This window comes from Euleptes europaea, chromosome 4 (assembly GCF_029931775.1).
Source record: "Euleptes europaea isolate rEulEur1 chromosome 4, rEulEur1.hap1, whole genome shotgun sequence".
NCBI lineage: Eukaryota > Metazoa > Chordata > Lepidosauria > Squamata > Sphaerodactylidae > Euleptes > Euleptes europaea.
Window position 1 is genome coordinate 72,551,837 of NC_079315.1, and position 23,399 is coordinate 72,575,235.

General features: G+C 45.9%; 1 protein-coding gene across 1 annotated transcript in view; it reads right to left on the reverse strand.

Annotated features, from left to right (window-relative positions):
- MAN2A1 (mannosidase alpha class 2A member 1) overlaps positions 1-12,865 on the reverse strand; it is an 81,249-nt gene extending 68,384 nt beyond the window's left edge. The window contains exon 1 of the mRNA XM_056848549.1: positions 12,722-12,865. Within this exon, the coding sequence (XP_056704527.1) occupies positions 12,722-12,856 (135 nt within the window). The 5' untranslated portion in view covers positions 12,857-12,865. The remainder of the gene's footprint in view (positions 1-12,721) is intronic.
- Positions 12,866-23,399: the final 10,534 nt, after the last annotated feature.

Genomic DNA, 23,399 nt, shown 5'->3' on the forward strand with positions numbered 1-23,399 from the left:
TACACGAGTGCCTCTGAGTCAGGTTGTCTATCTCTACCACTGCTGGACCTTAGCCAACCCTTTGGGTAACTGGAGTGAGGAGAAGGACTTGCAAATCAGACTTACGACATGAAACAACGTAAAAGCTTTCCCTTCAGAACTACTTATTAGGCTGGATGTAAATAAGTAAACAAGTTCCCTTCAAGTTGAATTCTAGTACTGCAGGATATGTTAAAACCTCTCTCCATGCTAAGTGTCCTCTTGCAAGGAGTTTCATTTAATGGGTTCACATTCAACAGTGGTAGGTCCTACTCTTACACATTCAGCAGCATATGTTGATCCAGTCTCATACACAGAACTCTTATCTCTCCACAACATTGACATAATCAACTTGGACAAGTTGTGTCATGTTTTAAAACTGTCAGTTTATCTTGATGAAATTACCCCAATTTCAACAGAGCTCCTCCTACATTTCTCTTCCTTCTTCATCATCCAGGATAGGGCCAAATGGCTTGAGAAGCCTCTGCATTCCAAGTCCCCAAACCAGGGACTGTGAAGATACTAAAAGTGTCATTCTATACATGTTTACACAAGAGGAAGTCCCATTTTGTTCAACAGAAATTATTCTCTGGTTAAGTGTGCACAGGATTAAAGACTAAGCAGCACACAGCATTACAAGCTATCTGAAGCTCACAGCACTACAGGCCACCTGAGTACTCAGCAGGCTCTGCAGGGGAAGAAAAGGTGAAACTGCAGACTTTTCCCTGCAGAGCCTGCTGGATGCAACCTGGCCAGCAGCAGCAGGATCCCACTCTGCCTTGCACTGGGGAAAGAGGTGCAAGGCAGTGAAAGAAGGAAAGGCAACTTGGGCTTCTCACTGCAGAAGACATATTAGAAGAGCTGCAGTATTACCACTCTTGCTTATAAAGCCATGTATCTGATTCACGTATAATTGTGCCTCTAACAATAGAGACAGATCTGTATGCATGCACAATTCATATGGAATTGTTTCATCAATTTTCACAGGGCTGAGATTTCAATTCTTTAATAATCCTCTTACAAACTAAATAAGTATGCATTAGGATCACCAGCTATAGATTTTTTTCTGAAAATTCTCAACACAATTATGTGCATTTTTCCAAGCTGTGAGAAAGACTGAAGCTATACGGAGTTCTTGGAAGCCAAAACATTGAATTACCTCACCCTCAAAACCATCATCTTGTTAGTCAAGAAAAGACTCTTATACAAATGAATACTTAAAATAACATGTATTTAGCATGAGCTCATGCCAGTATATACAGAGTTATACCCTTGTATAATCAAAACAATACAGTATGATAAACCAGATTGAGAGAAAATGATCTGATGGCCAACGAGAGACTGAGACTCAGGTCTCTCTTACCGTATATACTCGTGTATAAGCCGAGTTTTTCAGCCCAAAAAAAGGGCTGAAAAAGCCGTCCTCGGCTTATACGCGGGTCAATACGGTAGGGGAGGGGGAGGAAGGGGGGAGGGAGGGAGAGAGGAGGGAGGAGGGAACTTACCGCCTCCGCCATCGCCGCCTCCGCCGCCATTGCTGCCGTGCCCGCGTGGCTTCCCCCGGCCAGGAGCGCCCTGGAAGGGCCTCCAGAGGCCTCTGGAGGCCCCGTCGCCGCCCCTGCCGGGCGGAGCGAGGCTGCTGCCGGCCGGCGCCGGCCTGGAAAGGCCTCCAGAGGCCTCTGGAGGCCCCGTCGCCGCCCCTGCCGGGCACAGCGAGGACCCTGCCGGCCGGCGCCGGCCTGCGCACCTGGATTGAGGTAAGCCTGCGGGGGGGAGGGGTTATAAGCCGACCCTCGGCTTATACGCGGGTGCCTAATTTTTCCCCATTTTGGGGGAGAAATTAGGCACCTCGGCTTATACGCGGGTCGGCTTATACACGGGTATATACGGTAACTGCTACATTTCCTACACCCTATCACCAACTTCACATTGGCTGAACTGGTGTTATTAACGCCTCGGGCATAATACTGTATTATCTAATGTGACAAATTCCAAGCCTTATACTACTGTAAACTGACTAGCTTTCCAGCTAAAATTTCAAACCTCAATGCAATATTTAGAAAAATATCCATAAGTACACAACAGACGAAATACAGAATGCCTTCTACAAAATATGATTAAATGTTAACAGTGTCCAGTTCCTGAAGGCTAAGGAAATCTAGAAATTCATTTACATATTTAAGGAACCTTCTTAGATGAAAGAAATGAAGCCTGGGCATAGAATTCTACCTTTGTAGATAATCAACTCTGTAGAATCAAAATGACTTTCTTCTTCCCTTTACCATGGTTAAGGGAAGTTAAATTGTGGAACTCCCTACCCCAGGATGTGGTGATGGCTGCCAACTTGGAAGGCTTTAAGAGGGGAGTGGACATGTTCATGGAAGAGAGGAGTATTCATAGCTACTAGTAAAAATGGATACTAGTCATGATGCATACCTATTCTCTCCAGGATCAGAGGAGCATGCCTATTACCGTATTTTTCACTCCATAAGACGCACCTGACCATAAGAGCCCCCCCCCCAGCTGGCCGTCGGATCGGGAAACGCCGGCTCGCGCCGTCCAGGCGCACCCAGTGGGCTCTGTGCGGCCCGCCCGCCTCCCAGCTGGCCGTCAGGGCAGGTCCCAACGCGCCCAGCTCTTTGCGCCCCGCCCGCCTCCCAGCACGCCGTCCCGACGCGCCCAGCTCTGTGCGCCCCACCCGCCTCCCAGCTGGCCATCGGGGCGGGGAAAGCCAGCTCGCGCCGTTTCCATGCGCCCAGCTCTGTGCGCCCCGCCCACCTCCCAGCTGGCCATCGGGGCGGGGAACGCCGGCTCGCGTCGTTCCGACGCACCCAGGCGGCTGGCGGGAGGGGCGGGGATCCCTCCGCCCGGCTCTGGGAGTCCCGGATGGACAGGGCTAGGGTCCATAAGACGCACATTCCCTCCATAAGACGCACAGACATTTCCCCTTACTTTTGAGGAAAAAAGGACGTCTTATGGAGCAAAAAATACGGTATATTAGGTGCTGTGAAACACAGGCAGGATGGTGCTGCTGCAGTTGTCTTGTTTGCGGGATTCTTAGAGGCACCTGGTTGGCCACCGTGTGAACCGACTGCTGGACTTGATGGGCCTTGGTCTGAACCAGCATGGCCTTTCTTATGTTCTTCTTCACAGCAAAAATGTTATAAAATAGCCATACAGAGCTGAGAAAAAGACCTTAATCCCATTGTTCCTTTGCAAATCTATCTACACAGAATCAACCCCTTACCTCCTAAGTGCTAAGTTTCAAGGCTCAATGAATAGAAGATTGTGGAATACATCTGCACAAGGAGCTACATGTGACGAGAGGCAAGCAGTAAAAATGAAAGTGAAACCATATGAGCAGAATACTCTACAAGTCCTTATCAGCTTTCTCTCTTGCAAGTATTTTTACAAAATCATTTGTTCATGAAATGTGGTTTGCAGATATCAATTTGCTCACATAACACTGTCACACTCCAAGACCCCTGCCATCTAACTACCCTATGTATAAAAAAGAGGGCAGAGACTAAGATTGGCATGGTAGACAAAGGAGCACCTACTTGATTGTGATGAAATAGTTCATGAAGCAATAATGGCCATGTAGGATAGAGTTCCTCTCTTCTTTTTTGTATTTTGATGTCATTTGTTAATAAAAGGCAGGAATGCTTGGCAATCAACTTTGCAACTGTCTGTGACAGATCTAGCAGCACAACTATGTTTCTCCTACTGGCCACTTTCTACAACAATCAAAACTGCTGTTATTTTACTATGTTTAAATTTATTTTTCTTAAGTGTGATCAGCAGGCTGACCCTGGTGCTCCATGACAAAGGCCAAAGAGAAGAATTGTCCAGTATTGAAACAATTCCCAACTTTGTTTTAAAACTTATAATTTCATTTTAACAACATTGCTTTCAAGTCAAGCAATTTGTTTTCTTAAGTGACTTAAGGATCAGACTGATCTTTTTGTCATGCTAATAAAATTAAGACTTTAAAAATATTTCACCTATATGTAACTGGTAAACTGACCAATTTTTTTGATTAGTGAAATGACCAACTCTCAGTACAACCTATCTGGGAATTTAGAATTCAAGTTCAGCTTCCTTAAAGGCTTCTAACAACTTTGCTGAAAGCCAACTAGGGGTATGCACCAATTTTGTTTTTGTATTTTTCAGATTTGGGTTTAATAGACTCAAAAAAATTCAGAAAATGTGAAAAAAGCTAATCCCCATACCAATATGTTTTTTTCTGGCTTTTTAGGAATATCCAAAAAAAATTCTGATCTATTAAACACCATGGGAAAGTTTTGTGGGGCTCTGGGGGGGGGCTGTTTTTTTCAGGTAGAGCCACCAAATTTGCAGCATAGCTGCAGACAACTCTCCTTAGAATAACCCCCAAATTTGTTAAAGATTGGGTCAGGGGTCCAATTTTATGGTTCCCCCAAGGGGGTGCCCCATCCATTCTCCATTGTTTCCTATTTAGAAAAAAACGGGGTCCCATAAAATTGGACCCTCTGACCAAACTCTGACCAAATTTGTGTTGCAAATTTGGTGACTCTACCTTGAAAACCAGCTTCTCCAGAGTCCTGAAAAGTTTCCCATTGACTAACATTGAGCTATTCCCCTTAAAATTTAAATGGAATGGCTCTATGACACTACAGGAAAAGTCGAAAAGCTGAAAGTATTGTGCTTTTTTCTGATTTCAGCTTTGTTTATATGGCATCTTTTTGTTTTCGCTCCCGCCCCCAAAAGCCAAAAAAGCCATCCCAGGAAAGCATATTCCTAAACATAATAAGGGGATTGTTAGCATACCAACTATGCTAGGAAAAGTTGGAGGCAGCAGGAAAAGAGGAAGATGTAACATGATTCTGTAATGGAAGCCACCGCCCTGAGTTTGTAAGACCTGAGCAAGGCTGTTAACGATAGGACATTTTGGAGAGCATTGATACATAGGGTTGCCATGAGTCGGAAGCAACTTGATGGCGCTTAACACACACATAGCCTATCAACTCCACCATAGTTTTCTCAGATCTGGGGTGATCCAGATGAGCAGCAGTCAAGCTATTTTAAGGTCATCATGTTCACTGGAACCCAGGGCTGAGGTTAAGGAAGATATTACAGGTTGAGTATCCCTCATCCGGACAGCTTGGAACCAGAAGTGGCCCATATTTTCAATCTGTCTGGGTTCTGGATCTGAAGTTCAAATGTGGCAGGGAGGGAAGCTAAATTGAAGTCTGAGTGCGCGGCGAGCATGCTTGCACTTCAGTTTAGCTTGCCACCCTGCCACAGCCAAACTTCAGCCGCAGCAGGAACGCTAAACTGAAATCTGAGCAGGCTGCAAGAAAGCCTAGACTTCAGTTTAGAGTCTCCACCACAGCCCGAGTTGGACTGCAGCAGGGAGAGAAACTAAACTGAAGTCTAGGCTTGCTCACAGTGCACCCAGCCTCCAGTTTAGCCTCCCTCCACGCTGCAGTCCACTCTACATGGAGTTCGACTGAAGTGGGGAAACAAAAGAGAGATCCACACCACCTGGCCTTTCTGGACTTCGGAGAGGCCCGGCAGCAGGGATCTGCATGTCAGCTCCAAAGGTCTGGATTTTGGGTCAGTCAGATTTTGGATGTCCGGATAGGGGATACTCAACTTCATGTTGAATGGAAACACATTTTAAAACAAAAAAAGATACTACAATATTAGACTCTGTCGTTTCAACACACATTTGGCATAAAAAGGGCCATATTATAAAGTTTTATCTTCTGTCTCAGCTGCCTCATTTGGAATAGGGAATGCATGTAATGCAGACAAGAACTGTTACTCTTTATTGCACTTCCTCGTCATGACTTCTAAAACGGGACTCAAGTATAACACAGTTATGTCCGTATAGCACATGAACACATGAAGCTGCCTTATACTGAATCAGACCCTTTGGTCTATCAAAGTCAGTACTGTCTACTCAGACCAGCAGCGGCTCTCCAGGGTCTCAGGCAGGGGTCTTTCACATCACCTACCTGCCTAGTCCCTTTAACTGGAGATGCCGGGGATTGAACCTGGGACCTTCTGCATGCCAAGCAGAGGCTCTACCACTGAGCCACGGCCCCTCCCCAACCTTGCACAAGACTGGATAAGAATCAACTTATAAAAAAATAGATTGTTCTTTCAAAAAGATTCAAGTATACATCTCTTCTTAAATATAACCAAATTTAAAATTAAAATACATACATGCTAAAGTCCACACTCCATCTTTTAATACCAAATCATTTATCAGACAGTATTAAGAGGTGCTTTTCAATGTAAAAGAAAGGGGCAGAATTATCTGACTTCATGCTTAGTGTTATGTGTACTATATATTATATATTATGTATATGTGTACTATATTAACTGTCACCCAATGTCATCGGGATCAGGCACACCCATTCTTGTCCTCCTAGTCTGTGCCATTCAACTACCTGACCTCTGTAATGCATCCAGTTCTCAAATTATGTACAGTTATGACTACCAAATCAAACAGCATGGATATTATGGACACGCGTCTTATTGAGAAACACTATTTTACCTGTAAATACCATCCCTCGCTTCTGGAATATTCTAGACACCTTGGACTCACTCTTATGCATGTTGACTTGGAAGTAAACCCAATTTTGTTCATTGGGACATGCTTCCAAGTGAGTATGCATAAGATTACAGAACTGGTCTGAAGTGATCTTGCTTAGGATCCTTGTATACATACAGAGACAGCCAAAGAGAAATGGAAAGGCATTATATAAATGAATAGTTCCCTTTATAAAGAGAGGTCATTATGCATGCAGTGCATATGGGCTGTGTTACAAAGAGTTTTGCACTATGCCTCTACATTATATAAAGATTCCATTAAGTACAAACCAATATGTTTTAACTATTACAGCAACCAGGTGACATGATTTTTTTCCCCTTAGGAAATGCAGGGAGCTCAAAGTGGAACTCAAGTTTAGCTTCTGCCTGCAGCAAAACAATATATTGGAGGACAAACTCAGGACTATTTACAGAATAAGTACACATGCCATACTTTTAGCTATTCTGAAAGATTTTGAAGGACGTTGTTTTGAAACAACACTGAAAAACATGACTGCCCAGATGTGCCTCTCTGGTAATCTGAAGAGAATTCTATATGGCAGGAAGTTACTGCATGCTTTCAAATACATTAGTGCTTTTCAAATTTCTGTTAGTTGTGTCTCACTGAGATAACATCAGATTTATGTCTCTGTCACATATGAGGAAAACCTCAAATATGGTTTTTCTGAGTAGGTATCAAATAGCATCAATGAAAAGGAGTTCTGTTTAGAATGATCCAGGAGACCCCAACACAAATTTCATTTCTGCCATTAGGCAAACCGCGCTCTGCTTCAGTACTACAATAAGGAAATAGTACTGACTTACCTTACAGGGCGGAAAAACATAGGTGGAACATTGTGAGCACTGAAAGTACACGGCTCATGTTAAGCACTATTAAATCTCTGAGATTATAAATGGTGAAATGTACCGAAGAATAGGTTAAAATGACTGCACCAGGGTCTTCTAGTATTTTGACATGATGATCCAAAAGGGCAAAATACTGTGTGGAGGACGCTTCCCATGAAGAGTTATGATGCAGGCTCACAGTCCAACAGCTAATTATACCTTGGCCATTCTGTGTATGGAATAAGTATGCTAAATATGTCAGTGATAACTGAATACTGAAGTTACACAGATGCTTGATATGAACAGAACCTCTTCACTTTCTGAAGAGATGTGAGATGAATCACGCTGCATCTTTGTGGTGAACAGAGATCAGGGTTGCCATAATGCAGCCCTTGCCCAGCAACTCCAAAGTATACTGCTCATTCCTGAGCCCTGCAGCAGCCGCTGCAGAATAAAAAAGGGGGGGGGCATTTTTAAAACAAAATTTAAAAGGGGGGGAAGCCTCGTAGAGAAAAGCAATGTTGCACCAGCAAAAACCTGGTGCAGCACCACTGAGGCGTAAGGGGGCGTTCCTAGCCTGAAAAGAGTTAGGAGGCTGCCTACCAGCAGCCTCGCCCCCCAGAACACCCCAGGAACACCTCCCAGGATGCTGGTGCAAGCACTTAGGCTGGAGGGAGGCTGAGCCGGCATCCAAGGGCTGTGCTGCCGCAGCAGTCCTGGAGGGCCAACACAAGTGGCACTGTGCCAGTTTGCATGGCGCAAGTGGCACAGACGCCAGCACAGGGGGCTGGTCGCCTCCTAAGCCCATTCGGCCCTCTGGCTCAGGAATGAGCTGATAGTCTTTAAGACCATACTGCAGAAAAACCTAGCTTTCTTTGAATATATCCCTCTCTGAGCGTCTGTTACAACTATTTAATGGTAAGCAATATTTGGCATAAAGGTCTTGAAATAAGACAAAAAATTAAAGTAGCTTCTTTTAATTTAAACCTCTTTAATTCAGTCTAAATGAGCCTTTTGTTTTCTAAATCCAAATGAACCTGTACTTTTGATAACAACACTGGCAACTTTGTTACTATCTCCTATTCACACAAAATTGCTACTGAAATATATACAACTTTCCATTAGGAACTGCAAGTATTAACTGGAAGTTGCAAAAGTCAAAGAACAGAACATTAACACAACTCCAATCCTTAGAATGTTATAGTCTTGTTCAACAAATGCTGGTTGCTTTAACACTGTCACATAGCTGTTGAAAATGTGAAGGTAACTAACATTAGTTTAATAAGAATTTGGAATCCCGGAAACTATTCTATGAATACACTGACTAATGTTTAAAAGCAAGATGCATTACTAGGTGAAAGGCACTACACAGTCCCATAAAAGAGGCATACTTATTGTGAGAAATGTTTTATTCATCTATGGGAAACACTAAAGATCCTTACAACTTCAAACATTTGGGAAATTCTTATTTTCAGTTCAAGTCTTGTAATATGAGACAGGTCGTGAGTAGTAAAGCTCAGAAACCTTTGCTTTATATACTATAGTATGGAATTAGGAATACACCACATAAAATTGTCCAGGTTAAATACAATCCTTTGAGAGTTTGTATCTGCCTGGGCCAGAGTGCTCCATCTGTAAGGGGCAAAGCGACACACATTAGCTGATACCCCCAGACAGTATCAACACACACAGCTGTGAAAACAAGCCTAAACTTGCCCTGGTCTATTGTTCTGCTTTCTGGTTCACACTGAGCACTGGGGCTAATTCACAGCTAAGTCCACCTGTAAGTACACAATGTGGGACATTTCAACCATGGAGATAACTGAATTCTACACTGCATATTACTGCCAAGCAGACAGAGAGGATTCTGGATTTCTAACTTAGGAACTGCTGCTTCTTGCCATGGTTATTTATTACGCAAGCAAGCATAAATACCTAAGGGTACGTCATCTACAAGAAAGAACTAAGCCCAAAAATATCATTTTGTTTTTATTTCCCTGACAGCAATTTTATGTTCTCAGGTTAAACAATCCTAACCTTGGTTAAATAAGCCCACATGTTCTCATCCGAGGGGATTCTAAGTTTACCTCACCTTACATCAATGTGTTGTAGGCAAATGGCTAAAAGTATCTTATCCCTTTGCAAGGGGTAGTTGAGTTGGAAACTGGCAGTTATAATCTGATACCTCAGCTGGATCTTTTCACTGAAGCTCAAATCCTGAGTTTCAATTGTTCCTTCAATTGTTCAATTGTTCCTTCAATACCTTGCTGTAGTAAGGTGTTTAGGGTGTATTTAGCAGTAGAGCAAAAGAAGCTCAACACCCACCTAATCCAATTTACCAAGTGATCTCTGTGTTAAGACCTCTGCAACAAATGCCAGGGTCATCACACTAATCTTTCCAAAAATAAGGCTCAAGTAGCACAGACATTAACACATGATGGACAGGAACACCCTAAGAGAAGCCCTGTTTGGATCACACAAACAAACCGTTCACACCACCACCCTGTTTCACCACAGAGGCTGACCAGAAGCCCAGAAGGCCCACAGCGGGGGCACGGAAGACAGAGCCTCCCCCTACTGCTGTCCTCCAGCAACTGGCATTTAAAGAAGTGTGCTGTCTCCAAATATAGTGGTCCTAATTAGCCATTATAGATAATAGCCACTGATGGAGCTGTCCTCCATAAATCTGTCTACTCAAGCCACCAGCTTGTGGCCACCACCCCAAATTCCAGAGAGTTCCACAAGACAACTTCTATGTTGTGTGGAAAACACTGAGTAGTCCTGAATGAGCCATTAGGGGCCTTAGGATTCTATTACTGCACAAGAGGGGAAAGAGCTCTCCCTATTCCCACACATAGTTTTATTAACCACTATTATATATACCCCCCATTAGCTGCCTTTTTCCTGAAATGAAAAGCCTTGAACTACTTACCCAGTTCTCATAAGGAAACAGTTCCAACCCACTGATCATTTCTGGTGCACCTTTCAGTACTTCTTCCAGCTTTAAGATACCCTTTTTAAATGAGGCGGCCAGGGCTGTACAAAATATTTCAGATGCCATACTCTGCAAGGGCATTACAGTGCAAGCCTTTTAATTTCAAGCCTTTCCCCAATAATCCCTAAACACAGATTCTGCCTTTTTCACCACAGCCACATACTGTGTTGACATTCTCAATGACCCCAAGATGTCTTTCACCAGTCACCACCAGTTCAGACCCTATCAGTTCTACATGTAAAGTCAGCATATATTGTACACTGCCGTCTATTTACACTAAACTCTGTTTGCAATGTAATTAACCTGCATTCCATGGTACGGTAATGCTTTCCAAAGCAGCTTTTTGTGAAGCAAGGTACACTGAAAACCATGCCATTTTCACCCTATACGTTTTCCATATACTCCAATGATCCTGACTTTTAAAATGGTCATAGAAAAGCGCCAAGTAGAGAGCTTTTCACGCTGGTGTATTAACTAGCAGTGCTCACTTTCATTTGCACTATCCTACCAGCACTGGAATGAATATTTATAACTACCAAGTTAAAAGAGGACAAGATTCATCTCCCATAGCCAATTGTGCGACACACATACTTATTTTTCAACATCACCTACTGTGAGATGGAAACCGTTAATTCAAAATTCAAAGCAAACAGCGTAAGAGAAGCTTCCTTCCTGCTGATGAAAGCAGGAAAGCACCACCAGCTCACCACTAGTTTTGACTTAGTTCCATCTTTTTTCAATACAGCATTCCATTAAAGGCAACCTGAACAATTTTTTACCATAGGAAAGCCTTATCTAATTGAGTTGCCAGCTTCTGCATGCACAGGACTCGTCTCTTTTAAGTCTACAGCTACTTGTCTAAAGGCAAACAACATTCAGCCAACTCTCCCACACCCTTCCCTTGATTTGTCCCTTGATAATTCCCAAGGGCAAGAGTTCACTTGGATCAGCCAGTCACACACGCCTCCAACAGTTCAGATGTATAATGGGAGGGGGGGAGGTGACATGCTGAGAATAAGCCCGGCACTTTCACATTGCCCTAACTGCTTAGTTAGCCACAAACAACGGAAAGGAGGAAGTTATAGCGTTGAACTGCCAACAGGGAAACCTCGATGCAAAGCTCACTTAATGACCTTGGACTGGTTATGTTTTCATAACCTAACCTACCTCGCAGGACTGTTGAGAAAACGGGGCTATGCCACGCTTCCCCGCACCCCTGAAAATAAGAGCAGAATCTAAATACATGAAATCGAACAGAATAAATCCACAGTGCTCTATGTCGAAGAAGACACTTTATGTTACACTCGTACAGAGACTCAGCTTAAGCCTGGGAAACTTTCCCTACTTGTCCATATGTGTGAAAAGGAAGAGATCGGAGGAGGCTGACGTGCAAAAAGATCCCACAACCTCCAGACCACATTCCCCGCCACGGCCTCATCAGAACACCACAGTTTCAAACGTCACGCGTGCTCCCTATCCAGGACACCCCAGCTCTACTCCTGGGATAGGGCTCCTCAACAGGCAGAACATGGCGCACATTTCCCCATATGCTCCAGAGGGGAGTGTAACATTCAAACCCTGTCCCAAGGCTGGCCTGTGCCAACCCTACCCAACACAGGAGCTCTAGGGCACCCTGTGCTTTCCTTTTCTCACCAAGGAAGAGGCAAGATCTCTCCCTACTGAAGCTTCCACTCCTGTGCACATTTCCTGGAAAACATATCCCGTTAGAAAGCAGTGCGAGTGACATCTGTGTAAGTATGGGCAGGAGCTGGATGTGGGGGGGGGGGGGTATGGCCGCGAAGGAAGCTTGGTACGCCCTTCCTGGGCCAGCTGTGGTTCCAGGGGAGCAAGATGACCCTTCTATCCCCAGAGACGTCCTCCTCCTCCTCTTCTTCCTCCGTCCCCCGCCGCCGCCTTCCTCGCCCAAGCCTCCCTAATTTTAGCAGGGCTGCAATTACCGCGTCTGCATTTCCCTCCTCCGAGTTCGCACTTGCAAGAGTGAAGCGCAGCCCGTTCGCGCCCGGGGAGTTTTGGCCGGGGGTCGGCCGCTCTCTCGACGCACGTTTTCCCCATCCGAACCCTCCAAACGGCACGGGGGCTGCTTGTTGAGTTCCGAGAATTCAGATGGGGAAAACGCGCCTCGAGAGAGGGGCCAACCCAAGGCAAAACCTCCCGTGCATCATAGTTAGAAATCTCCGCCGCCGCCCCCCCCTTCCATGAATGGGAAAGGGGGGCAACCGGAGCTGGCCGCCCAGGCGCGCCCCCCCCCCTCCCGCTCACCTGGGGGAAGGAGCTCTCCCGGTGGTGGCTCTTGGGGTGGTCCAGGTGGCCCCGATCCAGCATCAAGTAGAGCGAGAAGATCACCACGCAGAAGATCGCGCTGCCGAAGACGGTGAACTGCCGGCTCAGCTTCATCGCCCCGCCGGTTCAACGGGGAGGGAGAGCGGGCTGCGGGCGCAGGCGAGGGAGAGCCGCCGCCGCCCCGGCTCCGGCTCCAACTAAACTTCTGGGCACGCGAGGAGTCCCGGCCCCGCCGCCCGGCCGCGGCTCGGCTCGGCTCGGCTGGGAGGGCGGCGGTCCCCTCGGGCCCGGCCGGCCGGCCAGCAGCGAGCGAGCGAGGGAGCGAGCGGGGGGGGGCGGGGCAGCGGGGCTCCCCCTTCCTCCCGGGTCCCCGGAGCCCCGCTGGGAGAGGCGCGGCGACTTTCCGGGCGCGACGCGGGCTCGGCTCTCGCTTCCCGGGCGAAGGGGAGAAGCGCCCTCGGCGTGCCTGCGCCCGGCCCCCGACGGAGCGGAACTGGCGGCGGGCGGAGGGACGCGGCGTTAGGGCAGGCGGAGGAGCGGGGAGGAGCCCCGGCCGGCCCGCCCGCTGGTGCGGCGGCAGCAGCAGCAATTGCGCCTCTGCTGCTGCTGCTGCTGCTGCTGCTGCTGCTGCGACTGGCGCGCTCCGCCTCCCGCGCGCAGGGAAGGCGGTGCCTGGCCGCCCCCCCCCCCGCCGCCGGGCCCTCGGGTGCCACGCAGCGCTGCCGCGGGGCGAGGCAGGGGCGAGGCGCGCCGCGGTTGGCGCCGCCCGCCACGCACACCCCCGCACCCCGCTGCTGGATTGTGGCGTTGCGTCCTTGGAACGGGCGCTGCTGGAGCCCGGAGGCGCGCGGCCACGGGGTCACGGGTCCTGTGTAGAAACTGGGTTTGGGGGAGGGGGAGGGGGGAAGTCCGCAGGGGCCCTGCCCTGGGTGGCCCAGGCTGGCCTCATCTCGTCAGACCCCAGAAGCGAAGCAGGGTCGGCCCTGGTTGGTAGTATTTGGACGGGAGACCGCCGAGGAAGGCCAGGGTTGCTGTGCAGGGGAAGGCGCTGGTAGTCTCTGGCCGTGAAAACCCCAAAAAGGGGTCGCCGTAAGTCGGCTTCCCCATTACTGTGTATGGGTGTGAAAGCTGGACGGTGAAGAAAGCGGATGGGAAGAAAATAGATTCCTTTGGAATGTGGGGTTGGAGGAGAGGGTTACGGATACCAAAATCGGTGGGTTATAGATCAAATCGGTGGGTTATAGATCAAATCAGGCCTGAACTGACCCTAGAAGCTAAAATGACTCAACTGAGGCTGTCGTATTTTGGTCACGTCATGAGACCACAAGAGTCACTGGAAAAAACAATCATGCTAGGAAAAGTGGAGGGCAGCAGGAAAAGAGGAAGACCCAACAAGAGATGGATTGACTCAATAAAGGAAGCCACAGCCTTCAATTTGCAAGATCTGAGCAAGGCTTTCAAAGATAGGACATTTTGGAGGACTTTCATTCATAGGGTCGCCATGAGTCGGAGGTGACTTGACGGCACTTAACACACACAAGTCGGCTGCGACTTGACGGCACTTTACACACACATGCCCATGGGGGGTTTTCTTTCACTCCTCCAGGGGGTTCACGTCTGCAAAGCCCATTCTAGACGTGTGTCTTGCTGGCAAGTGAGCCTGCCTGGCCTGTAGCTTTTGATAAGAGAAGGAAGCGAGGCTTGGTAAGCCTAGCTGGGGAGGAGAATGTCGCTCTTGTGTTTCGAGGCGTTGGGGGGGCCGCAGCAGCTGCTGTGGTGGCCTCCCCCTTTCAATGGCGTCTTCGGAGCCGTTCCAGCTGTTCACTGCTTTTGGAGATTTCACGGCAGGTGCGGGGCGGCACTCTGGCCTAGAATTCCGTGTGGCGAACGTTATAGGAGTTGCCCACTTGCGCCTGATATTCTTTTGCCCTTCTTGGAAGACTCCCTTCGAGCGGCCGCTTCCCCCCTTTTTCTGATGAAAAGTTCTCATGCTCTTGTTGGGTCAAGCGAGGGCGGAGCTCAATTTCTTCGGCGGCAGACTTGCGTTGGCAATGGAGCTCACAAGACCGCACAGTCAGGGCCGGTGCCGGTCATTTTTGCACCCTAGGCAAGGCTAACTACTTGTGCGCACGCGCCCCCCATTGCTAACCAATTTTCAAAAACAGATGTCTTGTAGGAAAAAAAACACAAAACCTTTTATAAGGCGTTATAATTAATTATATTCCATAGCACTGTTGAACGTATCTGAAAAATATATATATATAAATTGTCAGTTGCATTTTTTTTAAGAGACAAATCTGTTTAAAATTGTGCCCCTCAGGCCAGTTCTGTGCCCCTCTGAGGTCTGCGCCCTAGGTGACTGCCTAGTTCGCCTAATGGTAGCTCCGGCCCCTGCCCATGGTAGCTCCAGCCTGTACTTACCTATTCAAGGGTAAACCCAGTGGGGCTTATTTCCAAGTAAGCGTGGGTAGGGTTGCAGTCTCAAGAACTTGTGGCTGGCTTTATCTAAAATGGATGCTTCTGTTGACACGTGTGCAAATGAGCCAATATCCTGTTGTCCATCCTGCCCTTGGTTGGGAAGGAAGTCCTTTTGCTGGACTCCTATTCTGCTTCTTCACCCATAACCTCTCTGCTTCCTCCTTCCCCAGCCTGACGCATTTTGCTTGCTGTATCTCAGGATTAGGAGGCTGCTTTCTTGGCACAATGACAGCATGCAAAGTTCAGAATCCAAGGCTGCTCTTTCGGTTGGTTTTGTACTTTTCCGATTTGTGTGCGAAAAGGGAGAACTGTTTGTGTTGCATCCCGCTATTCGCCTTCTTAACTTGCACTCTCTTGCAGTGCCATGCTAAATAGCTGCACCCTTCCAAGTCTGTGGAAGCCAATGAGTTTAGAAGAATGGAACTCTGCTTCCGATGGCATAGTTCATTGCTATGACACACCAGCTTTTGCTACATATCCATCTCATTTATTTGATGCGCTACTTTTCAACTATAATTTCTGAAAGTATTTTATGTAATGAAATTAAACAATTGAAGCAACCTAGAATTTAAATTCCAAAGCTTTCACTCTTCCCCCTCCCTTCTTCTCTGCTTTCTTCCTTCCACAAGAAGTTCCCTGAGGCTTGTAGGCCTCAATGGGGAGATATCATGAGCTGTTCCTGGCTCTCATAATTCTTAATGGGTTTTAAGAGAACAATAACTTTAAAAGTCTTTCCCTCTCCTGCAGCCCAGTCTTCTTGTTGTTTACTCCAATATTACGGTGGCTCTAGGAGAAATAGCCCCATGCCTCAGTGTTACCAAGCACTGCACTAAAAAAAGAGAGACCCTGAAAGAAGCAGAGAATTCTCATCTCACGGCAGGTGATTCCTGATGTTCTTTCACAAAAACTGTGTTGGCATTTGCTTCCACGATTGATTTAGCTCTTCACAAGCACACTGGAATGGAAGAAGAGGGCATTTAAAGCTGCCTGACATGTCTTGAACCATCATCCACTTTGAACACATGAAGCTGCCTTATACTGACCCTGGGTCCCTGGGACCCTGGATCCATCGAAGTCAGTATTGTCTACTCAGAGCGGCAGCGGCTCTCCAGGGTCTCAGGCAGAGGTCTTTCACATTGCCTACTTGCCTAGTCCCTTTAACTGGAGATGCTGAGGATTGAACCTAGGACCTTCTGCATGCCAAGCAGATGCTCTTCCACTGAGCCACGGCCTCTCACTTTGTTCTGTAAAGCATGATACTTTCACTTCATTGACCCTTGCATTTGTTGTAAAGAACTACAAGTCGTTGTCTGTTTCTGTGTTGGTATTTAGTTCACACCTGAATAAATTCTGTATTCTGAGCACTTGACAGATGGACTTGCATTTGTTTGTTGCTACCAATAGATTTCTTCAAACTGTTTGCAACATAATAAAATCTCATTTTGCAACTGTGGTTCAGTGCATTGTGTAGGCAATTATTTGAAATTATCTCCTACAACCAGTGCATAGCTTTACCAAAAGGGAAAAAGCTAATCACACTACAAATTAAGAGCACCCTGGAGACTGGGTGCTAATTCCTTTGTTGCTCACTATGGAGGCATTTTATTAGCCTCACATTTATAATTCACTGTGTCTCAAGTTGTGTGAGTGGAAGCAATTCATGGTCAATATTTGAAGAAGTTACTAGTGCAATGGAAGGCCGAACATGCCTTCTGTTTAATAGGTACACTTTAACAGACTTGGTAGCCAATTTAAAACTATTTGATCTGAAAAGTAGTTTCCATTCCGTATCCTATGCAATGAAAGACGTCTGTGCCTGGGACAAAGTTCAGACATCACATATAAACCAGAGTTAAGAATCCCAAATGCTGTTAAGGAAACTATGCCCCTTTTGCTCACATGCCCCCATTTGGCTGTTATGACAAATTAAATTTCCTTTGAAGAATTCCCCACTGATTATTTTGATGGTTGGTGAAGAATTACAGTCAGATCATAGGCATAGGTATAGGTGTTGCAGCCGTGTTGTGTCATGCCTCACTTTGGGACTTCGCTTCCTAATGTTTAGAATTGTACAAGTGGGGACCCTCAAGAAAGTGGGGACCCTCACAAAACCCTTCCCTCTCCCTGGTTTTCTGTCAGTGTCCCCCCCTTCTTCTCCCACCTCTTATATCAATTTTTCCTCATCCTTTTTCCCTCAGCCCTTCTATGTCAGTCTTCCCCCCTTTCTCCTCCTTCTCTGGCAATCCTCTCTCACCCACCCCCCATTTCTCCCCTCCTTACCCCAGTAGCTGGGAGCCACATCATCCAGTAAGTGATCTGCACATGTGCAGACAACTTTTTTTGGGGGGGGGATTTCAGGTTTTAATATTTTTCTGCAAATCTGGTGGTCCTCCAAATTTGGAGAAAAAATCTCCTTTTTTTCAGTGTGGGCCAGATCCACAGATTTAGATATCCGCAGATTGGCCCAAACTTGAAAAATAGATATATAACTTGAACTTGACTGAACTCGGTATAAATCTTCCATGGAGAGCAACCATTGGCTTCAGACTGAGCGTTTTTAACCCACCCACCTCTACTCAATCAACTTTTTGAGCATCTTGTCAGTAGACGAGACCACAGACTGCTCTTTCAGAGTTGCATGTACTGTGCCCTGCTGCCCTGGGCATTAGGATCTTTGAACTGGAGCACTAATATTGCTATTAGAAGGGAACAAAGCATCAGAGACTCCCTTCTAGAACTAGCTAGCCAGGGAAACAAACCATAGAGCCAGCATTAAGGCGGTGGTTTGGAGCAGTGGACTCTGATCTGGAGAACCGGGTTTGATTCCCCATTCCTCCATATGAGCGGTGGATGCTAATCTGGTGAACTGGATTTATTTCCTTACTCCTACACATGAAGCTAGCTGGGTGACCTTGGGCTAGTCACACTCTCTCAGTCCCACCTACCTCACAGGGTGTCTGTTGTGGGGAGGGGAAGGGGAGGTGATTGTAAGCCGGTTTGATTCTTCCTTAAGTGGTAGATATAAAATCAACATATAAAAACCAACTCTTCTTTTTTATATAAAGTCGGCATATAAAATCCAACTCTTCTTTTTTTAATATAAAGTTTGTATTTGATGTTTTAGGGTACAAAAGATAAAAATATGGAGAGGGGGAAATAGGGGAAAAAATAGAAGTACAGGAGAGAGTAATAGGAATATACATCACTTCTTCCCACCTCTGGCACAGCCGCAACCCTCACCCCCTTCTTAATCGAAGCCCAAATTTCTTTTCTTGAACACGACCTTCTTCCTATATTTCAAAAATACCACTACGTTTATTCAATTATGCTTCATTACTCATGTAATACTGTTAACGGTTATATTCACCTTAAATTCGACCTTGACTATTAACTTTTTTCTAACATTGTCAAACTTTCTTTATACCGTTTAACTTAACCAATACACTTGTAAACTATTTCTAAGTTGTCTCAGATTTGACACTACTACTTATAGCCTGATAAGAAACAGTAAGACACTACTACTTATAGCCTGATAGGAAACAGTAAGTCACATTAAGTGTCAGATATCTATCATAAAAAGGTTGCCATCTCTGTTTCTTCTTCATAGTTGGGGGAAGCAGCTTAGACAAGAAGGTCCCACATATTCCTGTCATCTGTGCATCTTTCCTGGTTAGCACAGCAGTTGGATGGAAAGTATCTCTGCTTCATTCTACTATAGAACCTGTCATGCGTTAAAATCATCAGATACAAATCAAACTATAAAGCTGATGGTACCACTTAATCTTTTTTTTAATATTAATGTGATGAGGCAAACAGTTCCCAAGAAAATAATAGGTTAGCATCATGGTAGAACCAGGATATCTTTCATCATTGAGACTGGCCCCAGGGGGCGGGAAATGAGAAGAGCATAAAAATAGATGTTAGATGCCCCTCAGCACTTCCGATAATAAACTGTGGTCACATCAGAGGGCTGCCATAATTTAACTAGCGTGACATATGATGATGGGGAAGTATAGAAGGCCTTGTCAAGCCTGAAGGAATAAGGCAAGCTGAAGATGGCACAGCAGCTTTAATCCTGAGCCAGCTCTGAGGGCTGCACTATGCTTTATTAGCAGGATCTCTGCCCCCAAAAGGTTGTGCATTTTTTTTCCATTTCCAGGGTAACCTGTTTTGCAAGCCAGGTTTGGAGCTTGATGACAACAGAAACCAGAGGCCTGTACTTAAGAGGTAAAGGTACAGGGCATGATCTTCAGCAGAACCAGGAACTATGCACTGTGGTCTGACAGCTAGGTGTGGCCACATTCTATACTAGATTCTTCCAAAAGCTGGAACAGCAAAGAAATCCAAGCATATGCGGGTCTCTTGCTGAAGTCCCAGAGAGTCCTCTTGGCTCTGCCTGCGGCTGGTTACTAAACAGATGAAGCAGCTGGAAGCTGCCAGGCTTCTTCAGCATTGTCTGCCTGCAACCTGAGATCTTGGGAGACAGAAGCTGGAAGACAGTAAAGCATGGAAGACATGCTGCATTTAGGGTTAGGGAGGTGAACCATCTTTTCCCCCCCATTTTTAATCCATATCTATTAAAAACTGGAGTTGTGTTCATTAAATTTGATATTAAGGTGCTACTTCTCCAGCGCAATCCTGAACAGCATTACACCATTCTGTGCCCATTTATTTCAATGGACTTGAAGCCAAACTAGATGTGTGGCCATCCCTGAGACCACAATAGGGACACCTCTGCCATTTTAGGGTTGAAATTCCCTCAGTTTACAAATGCCACCGGACTGGGGAGGGCACCTTTCCCTTCCCTGTTTTCAAGAGTACAAGTGTCAGGGTTTGGGGCTATTGGAAAATGCATGAGGCCCCTCCCCCCACATCACAATCGCAATCGGGATAGGGCTGCTGCAGCATTTGTTAAAAGAGGGAATTGCATCCCTAAACTGGCACACAGGTAGAGGTTGGACTTGGGGGTGCTGTCAAGTCTAGCTTGGTTCTTAGAAGGATTGCATTGCTAGCTAATTCGTTTTCTATTTCCACTCGTTTCAATGGGCAGCTGTAATTGTTTTCTCAGCCAATTAGGATGGAATTTTTAGGGACTCTATACCTTGTCCAAAGGATCCTTTCTGCCAAATTTCAAACAAATGGGAGAAAGTAGACAAGGTGGAGGGAAGTGTTTGGCAAGGTAATTCCAGGAAGCCGATAAGCATAACAAATAAAATATGAATAATAACATGGAACTGGACAAGCCTTACATCTAAGAGCCATAATACTAGAACACGAGGTCATCTGTTGAAGCTGGAGGGTGAGAGATTCAGAACAGATAAAAGGAAGTATTTTTTCACACAATGCATAGTTAAATTGTGGAACTCCCTGCCCCAGGATGTAGTGATGGCTGCCAGCTTGGAGGGCTTTAAGAGGGGAGTGGACATATTCATAGAAGGAGAGGGGTATTGCCTCCACCTTGACACTGAGTTATTCCTCTTTTCTCTTTCCCCAAAAGTCAAACTATATGTTTCATGTATTTTCCTGAGTGGAGCTGTGTCTGAAGAGGTGCTATAGTGTGTTTTTGTGTTACTCACATAATATGGCAGATGCTACCAGATATCTGAGGGGGAAGCAACGGGATTTAACAGATTCATGGAGGAGAGGTCTATCAATGGCTACTATCCATTCTGAGTAAAAGGAACATTTGTATACAAAGGCGGCAAACCTCTGAATACCAATGCTAGGAGGCAGCATGAGGGGAAAACCTTGGCCTCTACACTGTTGGTTTGGCCCTCCAGGACAACTGGTTTGACCACTGTGTGAAACAGTATGGTGGACTAGATGGGCCACTGGTCTGATCCAGCAGGTTCTACTTATATTCTTTTATGGCATTTGTCTCAGCTCCCTCCATCCCACATTGGGGTGTTATCTGTAGCCACACAGGTACAAGCAAAACATTTGCCTATCTGTCTGCCCTAGTGGCAGTGCTGTCTATAGCCAGGGGAGCAAGTATATAGAATTTGTCTCTTCCCCTCCAATCTGTAATGCTTTCTCCTTGTAAGGGTGTGTAAGCAAAACATTTGTCCCTGTGTCTAAAAGGGATAGCACTGGATAATACGATTGTAAGCAGAGGAGAGCCACTTTTATATAGAAGCAGAGCACTCCCCAAGTCAGTGAGCCATCAATATGGTTGGTATAAACAAAGCATGGTCAGAGGTATTGCCACATTCTCTCTTGGCTAGCAAGATATGAAGCTTTGCTGAATGGAAATGATCTTGTCAGTTACATATCACTGAGTGACTCTTCACTCCCTCCTGATAGAACCAGGATAATGGGCAGATCTGAAGATGTTTGAATATTACTATCATTAACTATCATTGAACTGGAACAGTTATAACAATTATATTAGTGTACAGAGGGGTTTGTAGAGAGTGGGGTATTTTAGCTCATGTTTGAAAGCACATACGCAATCAGGATACAGTTATGCCCTTGCCTCGTGGCTCTTTTTCTCAGATATCGGAACACCAATCTGAGAATGAGGCCAAAGAGCAGAAGCATGCCTGTCCAGATAGAAGGGAAAGAAGTGAAAAGGATGGATCACTGGAACTCATGTCTTAATCCAACTTTTGTATCACTCTAGAATGAAAGCACAGGATTGAAATTACCTTCTCCCCTCCCCACTGGACCTCTCAGATTTGGGAGCGCTGATGACTAGGCCTCAGACCAAAGTATACCCTCTCTGCATTTCCTACTAAACAGGCACCCTCCTGTTGCTAAACAGCAAGTGATGTTTACCAGGTCATGTTTGCTTAGGTTTGCAGCCAATTCCCAGCTAGATTAGCAGCTCTTATTTACGTGGCACACAAGGTATTGTGACCAGCACCATGACCCGTACCATTATTGCCCAGCTTCCAGACACTGATCTCTAGGGCAAAGGCAAGTAAGGCTTGAACCCACAGGAATGCTGACAACTAAGCCATCATCATAAGCACTAAGCCAAGCGACGAAGAGGCAGCTGTATGAGCATAACAAACTGAAACAGAACTGCCGTTTGGAGTGACTCAGAAGCTTTCCTCCTCCCTCTGTGCAGCAGTCCTTCATGACTGCAAATATGCATCATCTGCACCTAGCGATTTATTCCTCTTGTAGTAGTATATTTGAATCCTTCGCTTTGTAAAAAGGGGGGGGGGAGTAGTCACTTGTTATAACTTCAGAATGCAAACATTCCTGCATATGTGTCAGATGTTTTAACGTATGGTACACAAACTAATTAAATCATCACATATGTCTATGAATTTGCAGCGCCTGGAATAATTTGGACAATATGGGACACAATTTGCATAATTTGTGCCGATTGTTACTCAGCACTCCCAGCAATACCAAGTAGGTTTTTGAATTATTTTATTACTTCTGTCAGATTCCTTTTCAGCAACGTTTAATTTTACACTACAGAAGGTGTTCCAGTTTGGAACAAGCTGCCTAGAAACTCATTTATTCCTCCAGTGCAGTGCAACAAAGGAATTGCCTTACCAATTCAGGACAGCCTCTGACAAGGATTCATATTATACCTATCTAACTGCCTGTCAGTATGAGCAGCACAAGGAGCAAAAGGGGACCCAACATGGTAATGGCCTCCCTCTCTCCCATCATAAGGTGCTGCAGAGGCCAGTTGTTTTGTGACCAGTTTGACTGTCTTCCAGTGGCCCAGCTTTCAATGCCTTTCCATAGCTTTCAATGACTTTTACATTCAGAGTACATACAAAGGCCAAAATGCTCTTATCAGTGCTACTCAACACACACCTGTCTTCCACCACGGGATGGATACCAGCCCACAACTATTGCTACGAAATGAATAAATAACCTTATCACAGGATAATTGCAAAGGTCAGAGCCGATACCAGGGGAAGGAAAATCCCATTCACACCCACACCCTAGTCGTTTCCATTTCCCCCTTTGCTTTCCCTCCGTTCTTTCTCTGTTTTCAGCCCACATGCTCATTTCTTCTACCGCTCTGCCAGTCGTTCTGCCTGTCACTTCATGCTTCCACTTCTCTCCGCACTGGCTCGTTCTCCATCCTTGCTTTCCCCACTCACCACCTCTTCCTTCTTACTGCCCTGTCTGCTGCTGACCCTTTGCTTGTGAAGCAACCCCTCACAATGGCGGTAGCCTTCTCATTGTGAAAATAGTGACCAAAATC